This window comes from Carcharhinus amblyrhynchos, chromosome 11, assembly GCF_965287045.1.
Source record: "Carcharhinus amblyrhynchos chromosome 11, sCarAmb.v2.hapA, whole genome shotgun sequence".
Lineage (NCBI taxonomy): Eukaryota > Metazoa > Chordata > Chondrichthyes > Carcharhiniformes > Carcharhinidae > Carcharhinus > Carcharhinus amblyrhynchos.
Genome location: NC_137334.1, coordinates 54,202,987 through 54,221,992, shown reverse-complemented (window position 1 = coordinate 54,221,992; position 19,006 = coordinate 54,202,987). Strand labels below are relative to the sequence as shown.

General features: G+C 43.4%; 1 protein-coding gene across 3 annotated transcripts in view; it reads left to right on the top strand.

Moving 5' to 3' along the window:
• LOC145350137 (activin receptor type-1-like) overlaps window positions 1-19,006 on the top strand; it is an 85,811-nt gene that overhangs the window by 46,926 nt on the left and 19,879 nt on the right. For all 3 annotated transcript variants that reach the window (XM_080199105.1, XM_080199103.1, XM_080199104.1), the window contains 3 exons: window positions 7,737-7,954; window positions 9,452-9,551; window positions 15,447-15,593. In XM_080199105.1, the coding sequence (XP_080055231.1) occupies window positions 7,737-7,954; window positions 9,452-9,551; window positions 15,447-15,593 (465 nt within the window). The remainder of the gene's footprint in view (window positions 1-7,736; window positions 7,955-9,451; window positions 9,552-15,446; window positions 15,594-19,006) is intronic.

Genomic DNA, 19,006 nt, shown 5'->3' with positions numbered 1-19,006 from the left:
GTACATCACTAGTAACTGAACTCCAGGATGAACATTTCCCATCAACCACCACCCTCTGTCTTCTTACAGCTAGCCAATTTCTGATCCAAACCGCTAAATTGCTCTCAATCCCATGCCTCCGTATTTTCTGCAATAGCCTATTGTGGGGAATCTTATCAAATGCTTTACTGAAATCCATGTACAACTATCAACTGCTTTACCCTCATCCACCTCTTTGGTTATCTTCTGAAAGAACTGAATAAGGTTTGTGAGGCATGACCTACCCTTCACAAAACCGTGTTGACTATCCCTAATCAAATTATTCCTTTCTAGATGATTATAAATCCTACCTCTTATAATCCTTTCCAAAGCTTTGCTCACAACAGAAGTAAGGCTCATTGGTCTATAATTACCAGGGTTGTCTCTACTCCCCTTCTTGAACAGGGGACAACATTTGCTATCCTCCAGTCTACTGGCACTATTCCTATAGACAACGACGACATAAAGATCAAAGCCAAAGGCTCTGCAATCTCCTCCCTAGCTTCCCAGAGAATCCTAGGGTAAACCCCATTTGGCCCAGGGGACTTAACAATTCTGGGAAGTGTGAAAATAGATAACATCTCCTCCTTATGAACCTCAATCCTGTCTAGTCTAATAGCTTGTATCTCAGTATTCTCCTTGACAACATTGTCTTTTTCCTGTGTGAATACTGACAAAAAATATTCATTTAGCACCTCTCCTATCTCTTCAGACTCCATACACAACTTCCCACTATTGTCCTTGACTGGCCCTAATCTTACCCTAGTCATTCTTCTTTTCCTGACATAGCTATAGAAAGCTTTCGGGTTTTCCTTGATCTTACCTGGAAAGACTTCTCATGTCCCATCCTGGCTCCTCTAAGCTCTCTCTTTAGGTCCTTCCTGGCTAACTTGTAATTCTCAAACACCCTAACTGAGCCTTCATGTCTCATCTTTACATAAGTCTCCTTCCTCTTCACAAGAGATTCAACTTCTTTAGTAAACCACTGTTTCTTCGTTCGACCACTTCCTCCCTGCCTGACAGGTACATACTTAACAAGGACACGCGGTAGCTGATCCTTGAATAAGCTCCACATTTCAATTGTGGCCACCTCCTGCAGTTTCCTTCCCCATCCTATGCATCCTAAATCTCGCTTAGTCGCATCATAATTTCTTTTCCCCCAGCTGTAACTCTTGCCCTGCGGTATATACCTATCCCTTTCCATCACCAAATGTAACTGAATTGTGGTCACTATCACCAAAGTGCTCACCTACCTCCAAATCTAATATCTGGCCTGGTTCATTATCCAGTATCAAATCCAATTTGGCCTTGCCTCGTATTGGCCTATTTGATACTGTGTCAGGAAACCCTCCTCCACACATTGGACAAAAACTGACCTGTCTAAAGTACTCAAACTAATTTGAAGCTTTGGAGGAGCAAAAACTCATAAAAAAGAATCATAAAATCCCTACATTGCAGAATGAGACCATCCGGTCTATTGAGCCTGCACCAACAACAATTCCAGCCAGGCCCTATCCCCGTAACCCCACATATTTACCCTCTTAATCTATCTGACACTAAGGGGCAATTTATCATGGCCAATCAACCTAATCCACACATCTTTCTGACTGTGGGAAGAAATTGGAACACCCAGAGGAAACCCACATAGACACAGGAAGGGTATGCAAACACCACACAGTCATCCAAGGCTGAAATTGAACTTGGGTCCCTGGCACTGTGAGGCAGCAGTGCTAACCATTAGCACATTAGCACATTAACATGCTATTGTGTGGGATAGGATATTGATTTGGATGAGTTGAAGTTTATGAAGGAATAAGAGATAGGTGAGGAGAGCAGCAGATTACCCATGTCCAGAAGGACACGCAAGCTATGGTTGAGTATTGTCGGCCACAGGTGAAATGGGATTGAAGTGGCAACTTACAGTCTCAATAATGCAGAAAATAGAGGGTGAGAGGCACAACTTGGAGTCAAATAGGACACAAGTTACCAACAACCTAGGGCAGCTTGAGGCAGTGGCTGAAGAAGGGAAACAAAATGGTCGTAAGAAATTGTGAGGGACCAAAGATGGGGCCTTTGCAATTCTGAAATGATTGAAATTCTAGTTTATTCAAGCCTGCAGGTCAGACACATTTGGCAAAGAAGGGAGTCAACCCAGATATTGGGTGCCAACAGCATGCACAGGGTAGCCCAGGCATTGGCTGCACTTGGTGCTTTGAGTTTTGGAATGACAACACATATTTTTATGTATCAAGCTACCTCTGACATCCTTGTGCATGTAACTGCTTTTATATCCCAGGCAAAGATATTTTACATTTTGCTAATATCTTTAAAAATCACTGCTGCTAAGCTTTTGAATGGATAGTGCTTCAGGTAATGTTATCTTTGAAGAAATATCGCAAGAGTTTCTTAGATATTTGAAGCTATTCTGCTGGTATTCTGTGCAAACATTTTGGCTAGTTCCAGAATATTGAAATGCATGTTTTGGTTCTTGGATTTGGAGGTGTGACTTTGGCATGGCCTGTTCTTGGCACTGGTGATTCTTGGTCTAGTAACAGACTGACTGCTTAGCCTCAGTTTTATGACATTGCTCTAGGCAACGCTTGTGGATGATTTTATTTCTATTACACCAGTTTGTCAGACTTTAGACTGCCCTCGAGTCCATCTACAGGAAATGTGTTTCTGACTACACACTGATTGCTCTGATGTGGTATCCTGTGTCTTATGTTGAAGTTGCTGATTCTGGTAACTGGAGGATTTTCACACTTCTGTTGGCTTTTCAGCTACCTTGTTTCCCCATACCTTTTAATATCGGTACCAACGAAGAGTTACATTTCTCTTAATCGATAATCTTAGTGATTTTGTCAACAGGTGAGCAATAGGGTTAATCTTTTGTGGCGATGTATTTTTGTTAAGGAGATAGTCTATTTGTAAGGTTGTTCCCTAATTCTCCTTTGTCTCTGCAGTCTTTCGGGTTTGTAATTTAAATTTTGCTGACTTTAGCAATCTGACAAATGAGGAATGAAGGCCTGAGGCTATTCCCTGCTTATTTAGGCATTGGATTAAGATGACCGACCTTGCATTGGTATTCCAATGTGATGAAGATCTGAGACGGTGAAATGTCCGGTTCAATTCACGGATATGTTGCAGAAGGACAGCTCCTCATTTTAAAGGGACTTGAAGCAGCTTCCCCGACTTGATTCCAGGCCTTGTGGGAGAACCTTTCCCTTTCTTGATTTTTGTCTGATGTTCTCGTTATATTTTAGATGTGTAACTTTAATTATATGGTCATTTTTCTTGGAAATTTCTCTCAGAAATAACATTATTATAGAATAGTAATTTTTCATCCCTAACATATAATCTCTGCAGGTTACCATAGTCCCTCTAATCATTTAAATGTAAAAATTAAAATGTACGGTTAAGTGGCAGTGATGATGCGGAGTAATTAATATGCAGCTGTTATGACACTTATTAACTGGGCCAAGCCTCAAGGGACTTTTTATCATCATGAACTGACACAGCTTTATTCACACTTCAGTATAATTCTTCAGTAAATCAGTACTTCAATTTGGTGTATCTGGTGATTGCTATCAAATTCCAGATTTTCTGAATCTCTTTGGACAAGTTATTGATGGGATAAATTCTCAGGCACTGTCATACTGTCATCAGTATTTGCTATCACCATCTTTCATTTCTTTGCTGCCTGAAGTAAAGATAAAGCCATACAGAAATTCAATTAATTAGGCTTCCAGTACTTCCCTCGCAACAAGTCCTAATAATTGATTTTTATTAGAAAATTGATTCTGCACCTCCATTGAACCCTTTCCAATAATAGGTGTGAGATTTTGCGACGGCCCAGCTTTTCACAGAATCAGGCCAACTCTGGGACCATTTAAAAATGGAGGGTGGGACCAAACTCTGGGGTGTCTGGCTTCCCAGCACCCCATTCTCAGTGCTAATTGGGACATAAGGGTGAATGTAGTCAGCCCACACCCTGCAGTCCAACCTGGCTGGCTCCATCACCAGGACAGGCATCTCCTAGCACCCGGCAGTTTTTGTGGAATCAGGTTTCTTCATGACAAGTGATAGATAGTTCTCCAGAGCAGTTGTGAACCATGGTCTGAATTTGGGAACCTGTTGCAAGGTAAGTCCAAAAGTTCATGTCCATGGCCCTTCCATGTCCATTTATCCAGTTTGCGCTATGTACAGAACCATGTAATAACAGTGGCAAGTGTTGAAATGCTGAGGGGAAGAAAAGACTCATTCAGAAATCTTTGTCAAATTCTCATGGATTGTAGGACTGACATTGTTTTGTTTTCAAATAGACAGGGCAAATATAGGATCAGTCAAGCATTCACCTGGCAACTGTTTTAGGGGATACAGATGACAGACAACATTATGAATGCTTGGCTGAGTTCCAAGACATTCAAATAATTTAGCTTAACAGTGGGTTCTGTTTTGACAACTGTGGTTTACTCTGCTTGCTTGGCAATTTTAGTGTGGCTGTAATTTTTTTCTGTGATCTCTTCATCAATGTATGCACATTTATTTGGACAAACTTTAGATGTGAAGTGGTTAAAGCCCCTATCACGAATCACTATAATTATTATAGGATTGTAGGAACAGTTATTTTCAAGAAGGTTTCTGAATGTGTGTTTTTTTTCTCAGCAGTTCAGTTCAAACATTTTCCAGAATCCATGGGCCGTAGAATAATTGAATAAGGTTAAATAAAAATATCCAATGGATGTCCAATTCTTCTACACCTTCATCTCCTACCAGGAGGATCTCGGGGCTCTCTACCTCTTTGTTGAAGAGAGGCCTGAACAGTCTTCATCTGTCATCACTCCCTGCCATCACTCTCCTCCACCTGGCTGAACTTGATCTGTCACTAAATAATTCCTCTTTGAACTGGGGCCCCACTTATGCTGCCTTTGTGTGGGCAATGTGGAACACGCATTGCTCCAGTCCATCTCAGACCCACTTCCACAACTCTTTTTCCATTACTATAGGGCTTCATGCTCTCATCTGGACCTGGAAAAAGTTATTAATTTTTACTTCCAATTTTTATCTCTCTTCAAGTCTGTAGAAGGGTCATATGTAGTCGAAAAATTAACTCTGTTTCTCTCTCCACAGTCACTGCCAGACCTGCTGAGTATATCCAGCATTTTATTTCAGATTTCCAACAGTTTTTTGCTTTAATTTGAACAAGGTGACTGATAGGAAAATCATTACTGATAGGCCAGGCAAAAGGCGGGGAATTACAGGCCGGTTAGTTTAACGTCTGTGGTAGGTAAAATGTTAGAATCCGTCATTAAGGAGGAAATTGCGAGGCATCTTGAAGGGAATTGCTTGATAGGGCAGACGCAACACGGTTTCATTAAAGGGAAGTCGTGTCTGACAAATTTACTGGAGTTCTATGAGGATGTGTCTAGGGCGGTGGATAGAGGAGAGCCGGTGGATGTGGTCTTTCTGGATTTTCAGAAGGCGTTTGATAAGGTACCTCACAAGAGGTTACTGCAGAAGGTCAGAGGACATGGAGTTGGGGGTAGGGTGTTAGCGTGGATAGAGGATTGGTTGTCAAATAGGAGGCAGAGAGTGGGGGTCAATGGGTGCTATTCGGATTGGCGGTTGGTGACTAGTGGGGTGCCCCAGGGGTCGGTGCTGGGGCCTCAGCTATTTACCATTTATATAGATGATCTGGAGGAGGGAACCGAGTGTAGGGTGTCGAAATTTGCTGATGACACCAAGATTGGGGGAAAGGCAAATTGTGCGGAGGGTGTGGAGAGTCTGCAGAAGGATCTAGATAGGCTGGGCGAATGGGCCAGGAAATGGCAAATGGAATTTAATGTTGGCAAGTGTGAGGTGGTCCACTTTGGTAGGAAGAATGGTAGGAAGGACTATTACTTACGGGGCGAAAAACTGCAGCAGGCGACGGTGCAGAGGGACCTCGGGGTCCTTGTGCATGAGTCGCAAAAACCCAGCCTGCAGGTGCAGCAGGTGGTCAGGAAGGCGAATGGGATGCTGGCCTTCATAGCGAGGGGGATTGAATATAAAAGTAGGGAGGTCTTGCTGCAGCTGTATAGGGCATTGGTGAGGCCGCAGCTGGAGTACTGTGTGCAGTTTTGGGCGCCGCACCTGCGCAAGGATATTTTGGCCTTGGAGGGAGTGCAGAGGAGGTTTACTAGGCTGATACCAGAGTTGAGGGGGTTGAGCTATGAGGAGAGGCTGAATAAACTGGGCTTGTACTCGTTAGAGTTTAGAAGAATGACGGGAGATCTCATTGAGACGTATAAGATGATGAATGGGATGGATAGGATAGAGGTGGAAAGACTCTTCCCGCTCAAAAAAGACAGTAGGACTAGGGGGCACAGCCTCAAGATAAAGGGGGGGCGGTTCAGAACGGAGTTGAGGAGGAACTTCTTCACTCAAAGGGTGGTGAATCTCTGGAATTCTCTGCCCGTTGAAGTGGTGGAGGCTGCCTCGCTAAATATTTTTAAGAAGCGGGTTGATGGGTTTTTGATAAGAGAGGGGATTAAGGGTTATGGGGAGAGGGCAGGAAAGTGGAACTGAGCCACGACAGATCAGCCATGATCTTATTGAATGGCGGGGCAGGCTCGAAGGGCCAGATGGCCTACTCCTGCTCCTATTTCTTATGTTCTTATGTTCTTATGCTGGGTGAATGGGCCAGGAACTGGCAAATGGAATTTAGTGTTGGCAAGTGCGAGGTGGTCCACCTTGGTAGGAATAATGGTAGGAAGGACTATTACTTACGTGGCGAAAAACTGCAGCAGGTGACGGTGCAGAGGGACCTCGGGGTCCTTGTGCATGAGTCGCAAAAACCCAGCCTGCAGGTGCAGCAGGTGGTCAGGAAGGCGAATGGGATGCTGGCTTTCATAGCGAGGGGGATTGAATATAAAAGTAGGGAGGTCTTGCTGCAGCTGTATAGGGCACTGGTGAGGCCACAGCTGGAGTACTGTGTGCAGTTTTGGTCGCTGCACTTATGCAAAGATATTTTGGCCTTGGAGGGAGTGCAGAGGAGGTTTACTAGGCTGATGCCGGAGTTGAGGGGGTTGAGCTATGAGGAGAGGCTGAATAAACTAGGCTTGTACTCGTTAGAGTTTAGAAGAATGAGGGGAGATCTCATTGAGACGTATAAGATGATGAATGGGATGGATAGGATAGAGGTGGAGAGACTCTTCCCGCTCAGAAAGGACAGTAGGACTAGAGGGCACAGCCTCAAGATAAAGGGGGGGCAGTTTAGAACGGAGTTGAGGAGGAACTTCTTCACTCAAAGGGTGGTGAATCTCTGGAATTCTCTGCCCGTTGAAGTGGTGGAGGCTGCCTCGCTAAATATTTTTAAGACGCGGGTTGGTGGGTTTTTGATAAGCGAGGGGATTAAGGGTTATGGGGAGAGGGCGGGAATGTGGAACTGAGCCACGACAGATCAGCCATGATCTTATTGAATGGCGGGGCAGGCTCGAAGGGCTAGATGGCCTACTCCCGCTCCTATTTCTTATGTTCTTATGTTCTTATGTTTTTGTTCTAAAAGGATATGTCTTTGCATCCTCTTTATCTTCCACACTTAATCATCTTCACGTGTAAATACTTCAAAATATTAATTAAATATCCGTAGAACATTGTGGAGGTTTGAGCTTTTGAAGTTTAATATGTAAATAAACACTTGATACATTTTTCATAATGTCCTTCCTTTCATTTCAAAGAAAAGTCAAAGCAAGAAACAGCATTGGGTTACAATGTAAGAACCCTGGCAATTGTTGTTATCGCTCCAGTAATTGTACTGATCATCGTGTCCATGGTAACGGTCCTGATATTGCGGAAGTTCCACCAAAATCAGATGCAAAGACTAAATGCTCGAGAGGTTGAGTACGGTGCTATTGATGGACTGATTGCCTCGAACGTTGGAGACAGCACGTTAGCAGTAAGGATTGTTCATCTATTTGTTTGTTCTTTATTATTAGTTTTTTTTTGACTGTTAAATGCACTACTGCACCATGTCATTTTTTTCATATGAAGTAAGTTTCGGCTACATTATTTTAAAAGCTGGCCAGAATTAAAAAAATCTAACGCTTCGATATGTTGGTCTACCTTTTGCATTTTCTCAATGTGTACTTGCAAAAATAAAAGTGACAGTTATTCTTCTCTGTTCTTGGAAATAGGTTAGAGTCCCCTTTTGATCCCTTCACAACCCCCTTATAAAAAAGATATGCATGCCATTTGCTTTTTAAAAAGATTAGGACTTAGTGTGGTGTAATTATGAGTGGACTCTATGTCCTGGAGTACAGCTCATGTCCTATCAGTATGAGAATGTTTTATGTACATTCGTAAGCTATGCCACCCATCCACTTTTAATTGAAGACCTACTATGTATGTTACGATGTGAATATGTATTGGGAAATCTGTAGAGCCATTTCGACATGCAGAAGTTTCAGTTTTTTCTTCATTTGTGGGAAGTGGGCGTTGCAGGCTGAGCCAGCATTTATTACCCATCCCTAACTGCCCCATTTTTTTAAAGAGTCAACCACATTGTTGTGGACCTGGAATCACATATAGGCCAGACCGGGTGAGGATGGCAGATTTCCTTCCCTAAAGGACATTAGTGAACCAGAAGAGTTTTTACAACAATTGGCAATGGTTTCATGGTCACTGCGAGATTTTTGATTCCAGACTTTTTTTTAATTTCACCATCTGCCATGGTGGGTTTTGAACCAGGGTCATTAGATCTTGCTCTGGGCCTCCAGATTACTAATCCAGTGACAATACTGTGATGCTACCGCCTCCCCATTTTTTAATCTACCTTGCTAACAGGAATAGTGCTGAAATTTTTCACAATGTTCACATCTGGTACATGTGACCTGAGGCAGCGGGGTCTTGCCAGAATCTCATATGTTGATAGCTGATCAGAGAGAGATAGAAGGCACCTAGCGCAATTGTTTTGTGTTCAAAGGACATAATTAGATGAGAAATTTTGCAGCTATGCTTTTTCACAGAGCAAAATATCTTGCTTTCTTTTTAATTCTTTAGATTTTAAAAACTTTTTTTCCCCAAAAACAAATAATTTCAGTTAATTTTCTCAGATCATTTGAGGCACAGTGGTTAGCACTGCTACCTCACCGTGCCAGGGACTCAGATTCGATTCCGACCTCAGGTGACTGTGTGGAGTTTGCACGTTCTCCCTGTGTCTGCGAGGGTTTCCTTTGGGTGCGTCGGTCTCCTCCCAAAGTCCAAAGATGTGCAGATTAGGTTGATTGGCCAAGCTAAATTGACCCTTAGTGTCAGGGGGATTAGTTAGGGTAAATAGATGGGGTTATGGGGATAGGGCCTGGGTGGGATTGGGCTTGGTGCAGACTTGATGGATTGAATGGCCTCTTTCTGCACGGTAGCTATTCTATGATTCTGTGATTTCTTCTTCTCCCAGGATCTGTTGGATCACTCCTGCACATCAGGCAGTGGATCAGGTCTTCCTTTCCTCATACAGAGAACAGTGGCTCGGCAGATTACCCTTGTGGAATGTGTAGGTGAGTCATAATGAAGGTCACAATGACGTGAGTAAGTTTTCATTCTGTGTTCAAGGTATGTGGCTTTATCGCTCCTCTTTCTGGGAAAGGGCAAAGATGGAAAAAATAGACAAGCATAACTTAGCTTTTCTTTCCTTTTTCAACCCCTTTCCTTCCTGCACTGTGATGTACTCTAAAAATGACACTATAATTAATTATAAGTAATTATTCTTCAGGGTGTATTTGGTGCTCCAGTTTGCTTTTGGACTTTATAAACTTTGATCTTCAAAATCGGGAGCTGTTTCTCAGACAGTTGAATTCTACAAGTTAGTAATTTTGTTGTAAGTCTCTAAGTAGCATGTCCCTATACTTTTTTATGTTCGATCTATAAGTGTGTGATGTGTGTGTCAGGTGGGGATGAGGAGAGAGATTTAGAAAGCCAGAGAAAATTAAGATGTTTTTAACTCGATTGTCCTGCCTCCCTTTATATTGTCAATCCAAATTCACAGCAAGTAGTGTGGATGGGAGCGTGATGTTGCAAAGGGACATCGGCAGGTTAAGGAAATGGACAAAACTGTGGCAAATGGAGTTCAGTGTGAGAAGTCAGAGACTTACAACGTGGAAACAGACCCTTTGGCCTAACTTGTCCATGCTGCCCTTTTTTTTAAACCATTAAGCTAGTCCCAATTGCCTGCATTTGGCCCATATCCCTCTATGCCCGTGTAACTGTTTAATGCTTTTTAAAGGACAAAATTGTACTCGCCTCTACTACCACTGGCAGCTTATTCCAAACATTCACCATCCTCTGTGTGAAAGATTTGCCCATCTGGATCCTTTTGTATTCCTCCCCCCTCTCCTTAAACCTGTACCCTCTGGTTTTAGATGCCCCTACCTTTGGGGAAATGTGTTGACTACCTCGCTGATCTGTGGGAGGTGAAGTTTAGATCTGAGAGAACCTATTTTCAAAGTTGTGGGGGAAGCAAAGACAGTGATAACAGGTCACTAAAAGCTAGTAAATGGATACAGAAAATCAATCTAAAGGCTAATGGAATGCTGGATTTTGTCTCGGTGGGCCTTCCTCCAGTCTGAAAAACATCCAGTAAGCACTATTCTCTGTTTCTTGTCACTTGGACAAGCTTGTGTCCATGTTGCTACCTCTCCTTTTATTCCATGAGCTATGACTTTACCTTCAAGTTATCACGTGGCACTTCTATCGAAGGCTTCTGGAAGGCCGTGCACACCACCTCAGCATCATTAGCCTCATCTACCTTTTCTGTTACATCATCAAAAAACATAACCAGGTTCATTAACATGATTTTCCCCCAACAAATCTATGCTGGATTTTCCTTCATTAATCTGCATTTCTCCAATTGTCTGTTAATTATGTCCCAAATAATTATTAATAGAAATTTCTCCCACCATGAAGTTAAATTAACTAGCCTGCAGTTGCTGGAATATGGACTGCAGCAGTTCAAGAAGCCCTTGAAGGGCAATTAGGAATGGGCAATAAATATTGGCCTAGCCAGTGACACCCACATCATGTAAATGAATATAAAGAAAGTAACAGCCTGTGTTGGATGAATGGCAAACAGTGGGAGTGGGGGGGTGAGAGAGCAGGGCTGAGGGGACTGGGTGTGACCTTGTGGACTGTGGGTGTGCGGGACGAGAGCAAGGCCTTGGGGTCTGGGGGCAGGAGGGAAAAGGAGGCCGGGGCCTTGTAGATTGAGTGGGGGTAGCAGGTCTGTGGCCTTAGCGACCAAGGGGAGTGAGAGCACGTCTTGCTCACTCCCAGACTTTGGGTTATCATTCATCCTCACCTCCACACATCAACACACACTCTCACAGTGGTGAGCACCCTGAGACTTGGAGCATGTGTGCCACACGCGCGCACACAGCAATGTAATTGCTCCTTTTTTTGGTTCCTTGGCTCTAACCAACTAAGTTCTGTTCATGGCTGCTCTGGGACAGCCTCTCTCTCCAGCACTGCAATCTTCTCCTTAATCATGCTGTCACTTTCCACGGCACAGTGATTAGCACTGCTTGCTGCCTCACAGTGCCAGGGACCCAGGTTTGATTCCCAGCTTGGGTCACTGTCTGTGTGGAGTTTGCACATTCTCCTGATGTCTGCGTGGGTTTCCTCTGGGTGCTCTGGTTTCCTCCCACAATACAAAGATGTGCGAGTTAGGTTGATTGGCCCTATAAGTGTCAAATTGCCCCTATAAGTGTCAGGCAAACTAACAGTGTAAAAACATGGTGTTACAAGGATAGGGCCTGGGTGGGATTGTGGTCGGTGCAGACTGTGGGCTGAATGGCCTCTTTCAGCACTGTAGGGATTTTATGATTCCTTTCCTGAGCACCTTGTATCCAAGACTGTTTAATACACAGGCCTGCCTTTCTTTGAGCCAGGTCTGTGTTATCCTAACATTCCGCACCAATCTGATTGAAGACCGTCCTGCTTTGGTGCATTTCTCCCCACACCCAGCAGCCCACCTTTTGATTGTGTTTACGTCCAAGCTGCCCAGCTAATCCCATAGATTTGTCTGCTCAGTGGGGAATAAATGGAAAGTCAGCTCATGGCATTTAAACAAACTCCAAAGGTTAAAATGCATTGCATCCTTCACGACCGCATCAAAACTCACCTGCGAAATAAACAACAACCCCCAGTTCAAATAAGGTCCAAAGATGTTCATGATTTGAGAGAGGTTTTTATTCCTAATGGCTCTCTTGGGATTCAGTGATGGCACGCATTATTCCTGTGGAGAGTCATATGATTAATGTTGTCAGTGGCTCTGAAGTCCATCGAATTTCTTCCCCATCATCATTATATTTCTCGCTGTGGCTTTCACGATCCCAGGATAGGGCATGGGTTATGTGAGGGATGGGCCTGAAAGGACATCACAGTGGTGAACTGCTCCATCTGGTGGTCAAACTGAGCAGTCCATTGTTCACTGTGGGCTTTTTTTCTCTCTCTCCCCTTGGATCACTTTGTAATTTTTTTAGGAAGCCAATTTAAGATTTTAAAACGAACATTGCTTTATAGGAGAGTTTGGTTTTGTTGGCCACTGATACTTAATTTCAAAGATTATTGTATTCCACATTCTGAAATTGTACCAGGAATGTAATTCCACTGTTTCAGAAATTGAGATTTGGTATAAAAGCCTTTTCTTTTGTAATCTATCATTTTGTTATTTATTGACATATAAACTTTTTTACTTGATCACTAACTGATCAGAACACTTTATGGAAGGTATATTAATGTCTCTGAAAATGTTTTACAAAAAAACTTTTACAAACCCTTACCTATGTTCCAACATGTGTTAAAGGGATATCCACTGTCCCATTGCGGTAGCATGGTGCAGCAAAGAATGGGGCCATTTGGCCCATTGTGCCTGTGCTGGCTCTTTGTTAGATCTGTCCAATTACTCCATTGCTTTTTTCTTTTTCTTTCAAGTATTTTTCCAGTTGAGTTTTGAAGCTACTGTATTTGCTTCCACCAGCTTTTCAGGGAGAAGTACATTTGAAATGATGGCTGCAGTTTGTAATGGAGAAATGAATAGAAGTGTAAGCTGATAGGGTTAGATGAAATAAGGCTGGGGGAGGCTGGTATGGAATATGAATGCTGGAATGGACTATTTGGGTGGATTGGCCCTTTTCTACTTTTATTAGAACACGTTTAGAAGGTTTAACGTGGCTCAGGAACTCCTTCCTAGTGCATGCTTGCAGCATTAATATGAAGATTTCTTGTAATTTTGAGCTGGGAGGGAGGGGGGAAACAACACCTTGACTATTTTTAAAAAAAAATCCTGTTCATCATCTCCAGGGAGGGCAGTAAGGCCAGGTCTGGATCCCCAGTGAGATTAGCTCAGCAGAGAACAGAGAGCAAACACGGGACCTTCCTGATGTGTGTGGTTTTGCTCCATATGCAGCTCTGAGCGACTGAAGATTAATGTTGTGGTAGTGCAGGTTTTAAACCTTGATTTAACTGATTCAGCCACATACAGGATGGGTGACTTTAATCGAGATGGAAAGATAGGTGAACTCTGGCTTTGATAGTATCCCATTTCTCATAGACCAATAGACTGGGTAAAACATTTCCTTTTGACTGAAACTGGATTGGGCCACACCAACTTCAATTTCTGTTTAAGGTCAAAGAATAGTCCTGAGATGATTAGGTGCTGATTGCAAAAGGAAATGGGATGGGAAGATACCTAGAGAGAGGGAGTATTTGAGAAGAGCTGATGAGCTGTGATTGTGAGGCTGTCAGCTTTGCCTCTCAGCACTGGGCTCTTACTCATGCAAAGGTGCAGGGCACAAGACAGAAACATTCACTTTCATCTCAACTCCAAGATAAACTCATTCTGACAATCCAGAGATTGGAGATACTTCTTGTGCAGTTGAGAGGTGCTTTACAGTTTGCTGAAGAATTGTCCTACATGATAAATCTGCAAGAGTTGGTATGTCTGGAGACGGTTCAGGTTACATTTTTGATCAGTGCTTTCTGATCAAGATTTCTTACTGTTGCAGCCTGGCCAGATCCTATCTGGTGTATGTTGGAGATGGTGGATGACTTTGGGTAGCCTATGACTTACTTCAGTACCACAGTGTAGGACCTGGAACATCATGCGCAGGACAGGCTGGTGAATGTGGAAGTCCACGATTCTCTGGTAATGGGAGGTCTTGAGGAGTTTCCAAGGGGGATTGCTGCCACTTCTCATTACAGTCCTTTAACCTGAGCCTTTGCCCAGCACAAATGGTCTGTGGGGAATGGCTGCAGATGTCACTGATTCCCACAACGACAGTGTGGTTGTGGATATTCCAGGCTTCTTCAGTACCGCTGTGGGAGCAATCTTCTGTTACCACAAAATATGCCAATGAGGCTCCTCGATGCCAGGAAGACCCAGGGGAAACTGTTGGTCTTGATGTTAAAACATGAATCTTTATGTTGGTGACTGCAGGATACAAGTGAATAGTAGAAAATTTGAAGAGATGTTTAAAAACACCGTTGCTTTTTTGAAGTGATGATTCCAGTAATGAACAAGTATGTGAAATCCGTGAGGATTTCAGATCAATTTTTTTAAAAAAAGGCTACCTATTGAAAATTACCTTTTTTGTACCATCAACCCTTTTTGTCTCGAGATCTTTTTCATTTTGTATTTTTCTTTTTACCCCCTTACCTCCTTACATTTTTACATCTCGCTATTTCATTTTCCTTTGTCTTCATTGAACTGTTTGTGTGTTTTGCTTTTGAACTTTGCTTTGTTTTATCCTTTCTCTTTCCTGTTCACTTGTTTGTTCTGTGATTCGGGCCACAGTAAGAGCAGTTTTAAATCCACAACTTCCACAGGTGTGTTTTGGGGGAAGAGGACACTGGATCTCTGAGAGCAACCAGGTCTTTAGGGCAAAGAGGAAGTAGAGCCAGGAGGGAGAACTTGTAATGTCGCTGAGCCTTTGTATTTCCAATGCATGGCACGGTGGCACAGTGGTTAGTACTGCTGCCTTACAGCACCAGGGACCCAGGTTCAGTTCCGGCCTCAGGCCACTGTCTGCGTGGAGTTTGCATATTGTCCCCATGTCTGCGTGGGTTGCCTCTGCATGCTCCAGTTTCCTCCCACAGTCCAAAGATGTGCGGGTTAGGTGGATTGGCTATATTAAATTGACGTTAGTGTTAAGATGATTAGCAGGGTAAATAAGTGGGGTTACAGGAATAGGACCTGGCTGGGATTGTGTTTGGTGCAGGCACGATGGGCCAACTGGCCTCCTTCTGCACTGTAAGGATTCTATGATACATCTGGCTGATCATCAGTCTCTCACTATGATAGTCAGGTGCTGCTGTTGGAAGTTGTAGACATGTGTGAAGTTGCTTTCATTGAGCTGGTAGAAAATAATGTGATGTTTCTCTTGTCTTCTGCTCCACAGGTAAAGGGCGTTTTGGAGAGGTTTGGCGGGGTCAGTGGCAAGGAGAAAATGTGGCAGTAAAAATATTTTCTTCTCGAGATGAAAAATCCTGGTTCAGAGAGACTGAGATCTATAACAGTGTATTGTTGAGAAATGAGAACATATTAGGTGAGTTGTTCCATTTCACATATTTAAAATTAAAACTCTGTTAATAATGTTTCTTTTGGGAGTTACACATGATTGGTTTGATTCCACTCTCTGATTTGACACTTGTGTAAACTTTGCTGGGTCAGTATTTTGGGGACCATCATTGGCATCAAGTGGGGAGCTGGTGTGGGAGCCTGCTTGTGTTTTCATTCCCGTTGGCTATCCAGTGACCCCAGTACGTAAGTGTATGTGCAGTAACGCGTACAGAGTTCAGAATCTACTTCCCATGTTCACTCCTGGAAGCCTCCCACTTTACATTCTCTATCTCTATTTCATCTTATCCTAAACTTTGCTTCCTGGATCTGATTCTTAACCAAATTCTGTTCACCAAACCAACAGACCTATATTGATACCATGTCTTCAGATTTAAAATTACCATGTTTAAATCCAGTCATGACCTTGGCCCTTGCTTCCTTTAGCTGTACAGTCCTGCCAAGCTCACACTCTTCCTTTGATTTTGACTACTATATGCTTTGCCCCTTTGATCTGCCACCTTTACATCCTGGAACTTCTTTTCAAAGCCTTTTGGCTTTTCCACCTCCCTTTCCACCTATAAGACCTGTTTTGACCAAGGTTTTGATTCTCCCCTTCTGTGAGGTTTGGTGAGGTTTTTGTGAAGTGCTTTGGAATTTTTTTTACGTTAAAGGCCCCATGTAAATGGAGATTGTTGGAATGGAGGTGGGTGGGTAAATACTAGGAACAGCACTCAATTTTACACCCTATCCCCCACCTGCCACTCCAGCCCTTGGGAAGGCAGTACAGTGCAGCTGTAGAGCTATAGAATATCATTGCATAGAATGGGGGACTTTCAGTCCATCGAGTGTGCAATGGCTCTTTCTAAAAGCAATGCAATTAGTCTGACTAATTGGTCCCCACTGCACTGCAATTTTCACTCCTCCAAGTGTTATTCAGCCCCCTTTTTGAAAATGACTACTCAGGGCTCGATTTTACCATTGTGTTGCACTGTTTGTGGGCGCGTAAACATGATAAAGTTGGGCGTGAGGCCATTAATGCAATCTGCACCCACATCTGCGCAGATGCCCATTTTTCCGAGTCCCAGGAATGGCAGGGATTCTAATTCACATCCGAAATGGGCGCAGCAGTGATTTAAATGCACTTGCATGTATTTAAATTGAATTAATGAACTACCTGCCCAGTTTTATCAGCATTTCCCTCTTTACCACCGTATTCGCCAATCCTTAATCGCACTGAAATGGATACGCTAAATAAAAGTCTGTTTTGGGTGCTCCAGCTGCTGAAGAGGTGAGTTCAGAGTTTCCAATAGCTCTCTGACTCAGATTGGTAGTGGGAGAGGAAGGCCAGATCATTCTCTGGTGAGGGAGGGGAAGAAGGAGGGAGGCCCGATCATTGGTTGGGGGAGAGGGGGCGGGAGGCAGGTTAGATGTACCTCTGCGGGGATGGGGAGGGATTGAGACCAGATCATTCTCTGAGGGGGAGGGGGTGGGGGAAGTGAGGTCAGATTGTTCTCTGGTGAGGATATGGCAGGGGGGTCCACTGCCACTCTGCAGGTGATCGGGGGAGGTAGGGGGTCATGATTGGTCTGGGTAGTGGGGGGGGTGGGATAAGGAAGACGTATGTGGGGGCATCGCTCCTGCTTTTCACTCCCGGGCCACTTTCTCCGCTTTCCACAGCCCAGGGGCGATCTGACATGGGCGCGCTTTTTCAAATTTTTTTCGAACTGTGCATACACAGGTCAGAGCTCCGATTGTTTGGGCTGCGCTAAGCCCTGCCCACAGTGCAATTCAGACCCGTGATCGTTTTCAGGCTGAGTGCGTATGGGGGTGCCTGAAAGCAGATTTCCAAGTCGGACCTGAATTGCGCCCAGATTCAGCACTTAGAGCGAAAATGGTAAAATCAGTCCCTCAGTATCCACCACTCTATCAAGCAGTTCAAATCCTGACTACTTGTTCTATTTTACTTTTTTTTTGAAAAGGTATTTCTAATATCACCACTGTTTTTTTGATCAATCACTTTAAATCTGTTCCCCATTTATCATTGTCCCAATAGCCATTGGAAACGGTTTCTCTTTACTTATTCCACACAAACTCTTGAGTTTAACACCGCAATCAAATCTCTTCTCTGCTCTAAGGGGAGCAAACTCAGTTTCTGTAACATCTGTAATCCCTCACCTCTGGTACTGTTTATAATAAATCATTCATGTATCTTCTCAAATCCATCAATTCCTTTGTAAAGTGTGGTTATCAATAGGGCACAATAGTACGGCAGGGCCTGAACTTGTGTTTTGCGTTTGTTTGGTATACTTTCTGGCTTTTGAACTCTGTACCTCTGTTTATAAAACCCAGGATTCCAGATGCTTTCTTATCATGTCCGGGCACCTTCAAAGATTTGCATGCAAACACACTCCAATGCCAGAATTTTACCGTCATGCCTGCCCCGGAATCAGGGTAGGTGAGGCTCACCGTTGGCCTCGGGCAGGATTTTATGAGCCTCGCCTGAGCGAGCCCAAGTCTTTGTTATTACACTTCCTTCAAAATGGTGCTATTTAATTTGTATTATCTCTCCTCTGCTTCCTATTAAAATGTTTCACCTTACACCTGCTGCTTTGATATAAATAGGTTGGACTAAAACCTGGTGTTGTCAGACTTTTTATTGAGTTTCATCTGCCATATGTTTGCCCATTCCACTAGGCTCTCCATAATCCTTGTGAAGTCCGTTACCATCTTCCTTATTGTTAACTACACTTCCAGCTTTTATGGCTCACCACCATCTGGTGAAGGGCAATTCGGGATGGGCAACATATGCTGACCTCATCATTGACACCCACATCCCAGGAAGGAGTGAAAAGAAAAAATGTAATCTGCAAGTTTCAAAATTGTTCCCTGGTCCCCCAAAATCCACATGATTAATGTGCTTCGAAAACAGCAGTAGTCTCAGTACTGAATCCTGGGGAACAGCATTCAGTGTGAAGTATAACCAGTCACCGCAACTCTTCTTTTAACATCCCTCATCCAACTTTATATTCAAGCTGCCACTGCCCATTTCATCTCATGGGCTTCAATTTTGCTAACTGCTGTTATATGTAATACTCTGTCAAATGTCTTTGAAAGTCCACCTTGACAACAACCTCAGGTCTTATCTGCACTCTAACTTATAGGAGCGTAGGAACAGGATGAGGCCATTCAGCCCATCAACAGCCTTTCTCATTTAATACGATCACGGCTGATCAAACACTTCAATGCCTTTTACACTCACTGTCTCTATAATCAGTTATGTTATTGTTAATCAGAAATCTATTAATCTTTTATATATATATATCACTACTGCTGTAGTTCTTGAATGGAGAATTGTGGGGTCTGTGGGTAGCGTCCCTGCCTGTTAAACAAAAGCTGTGG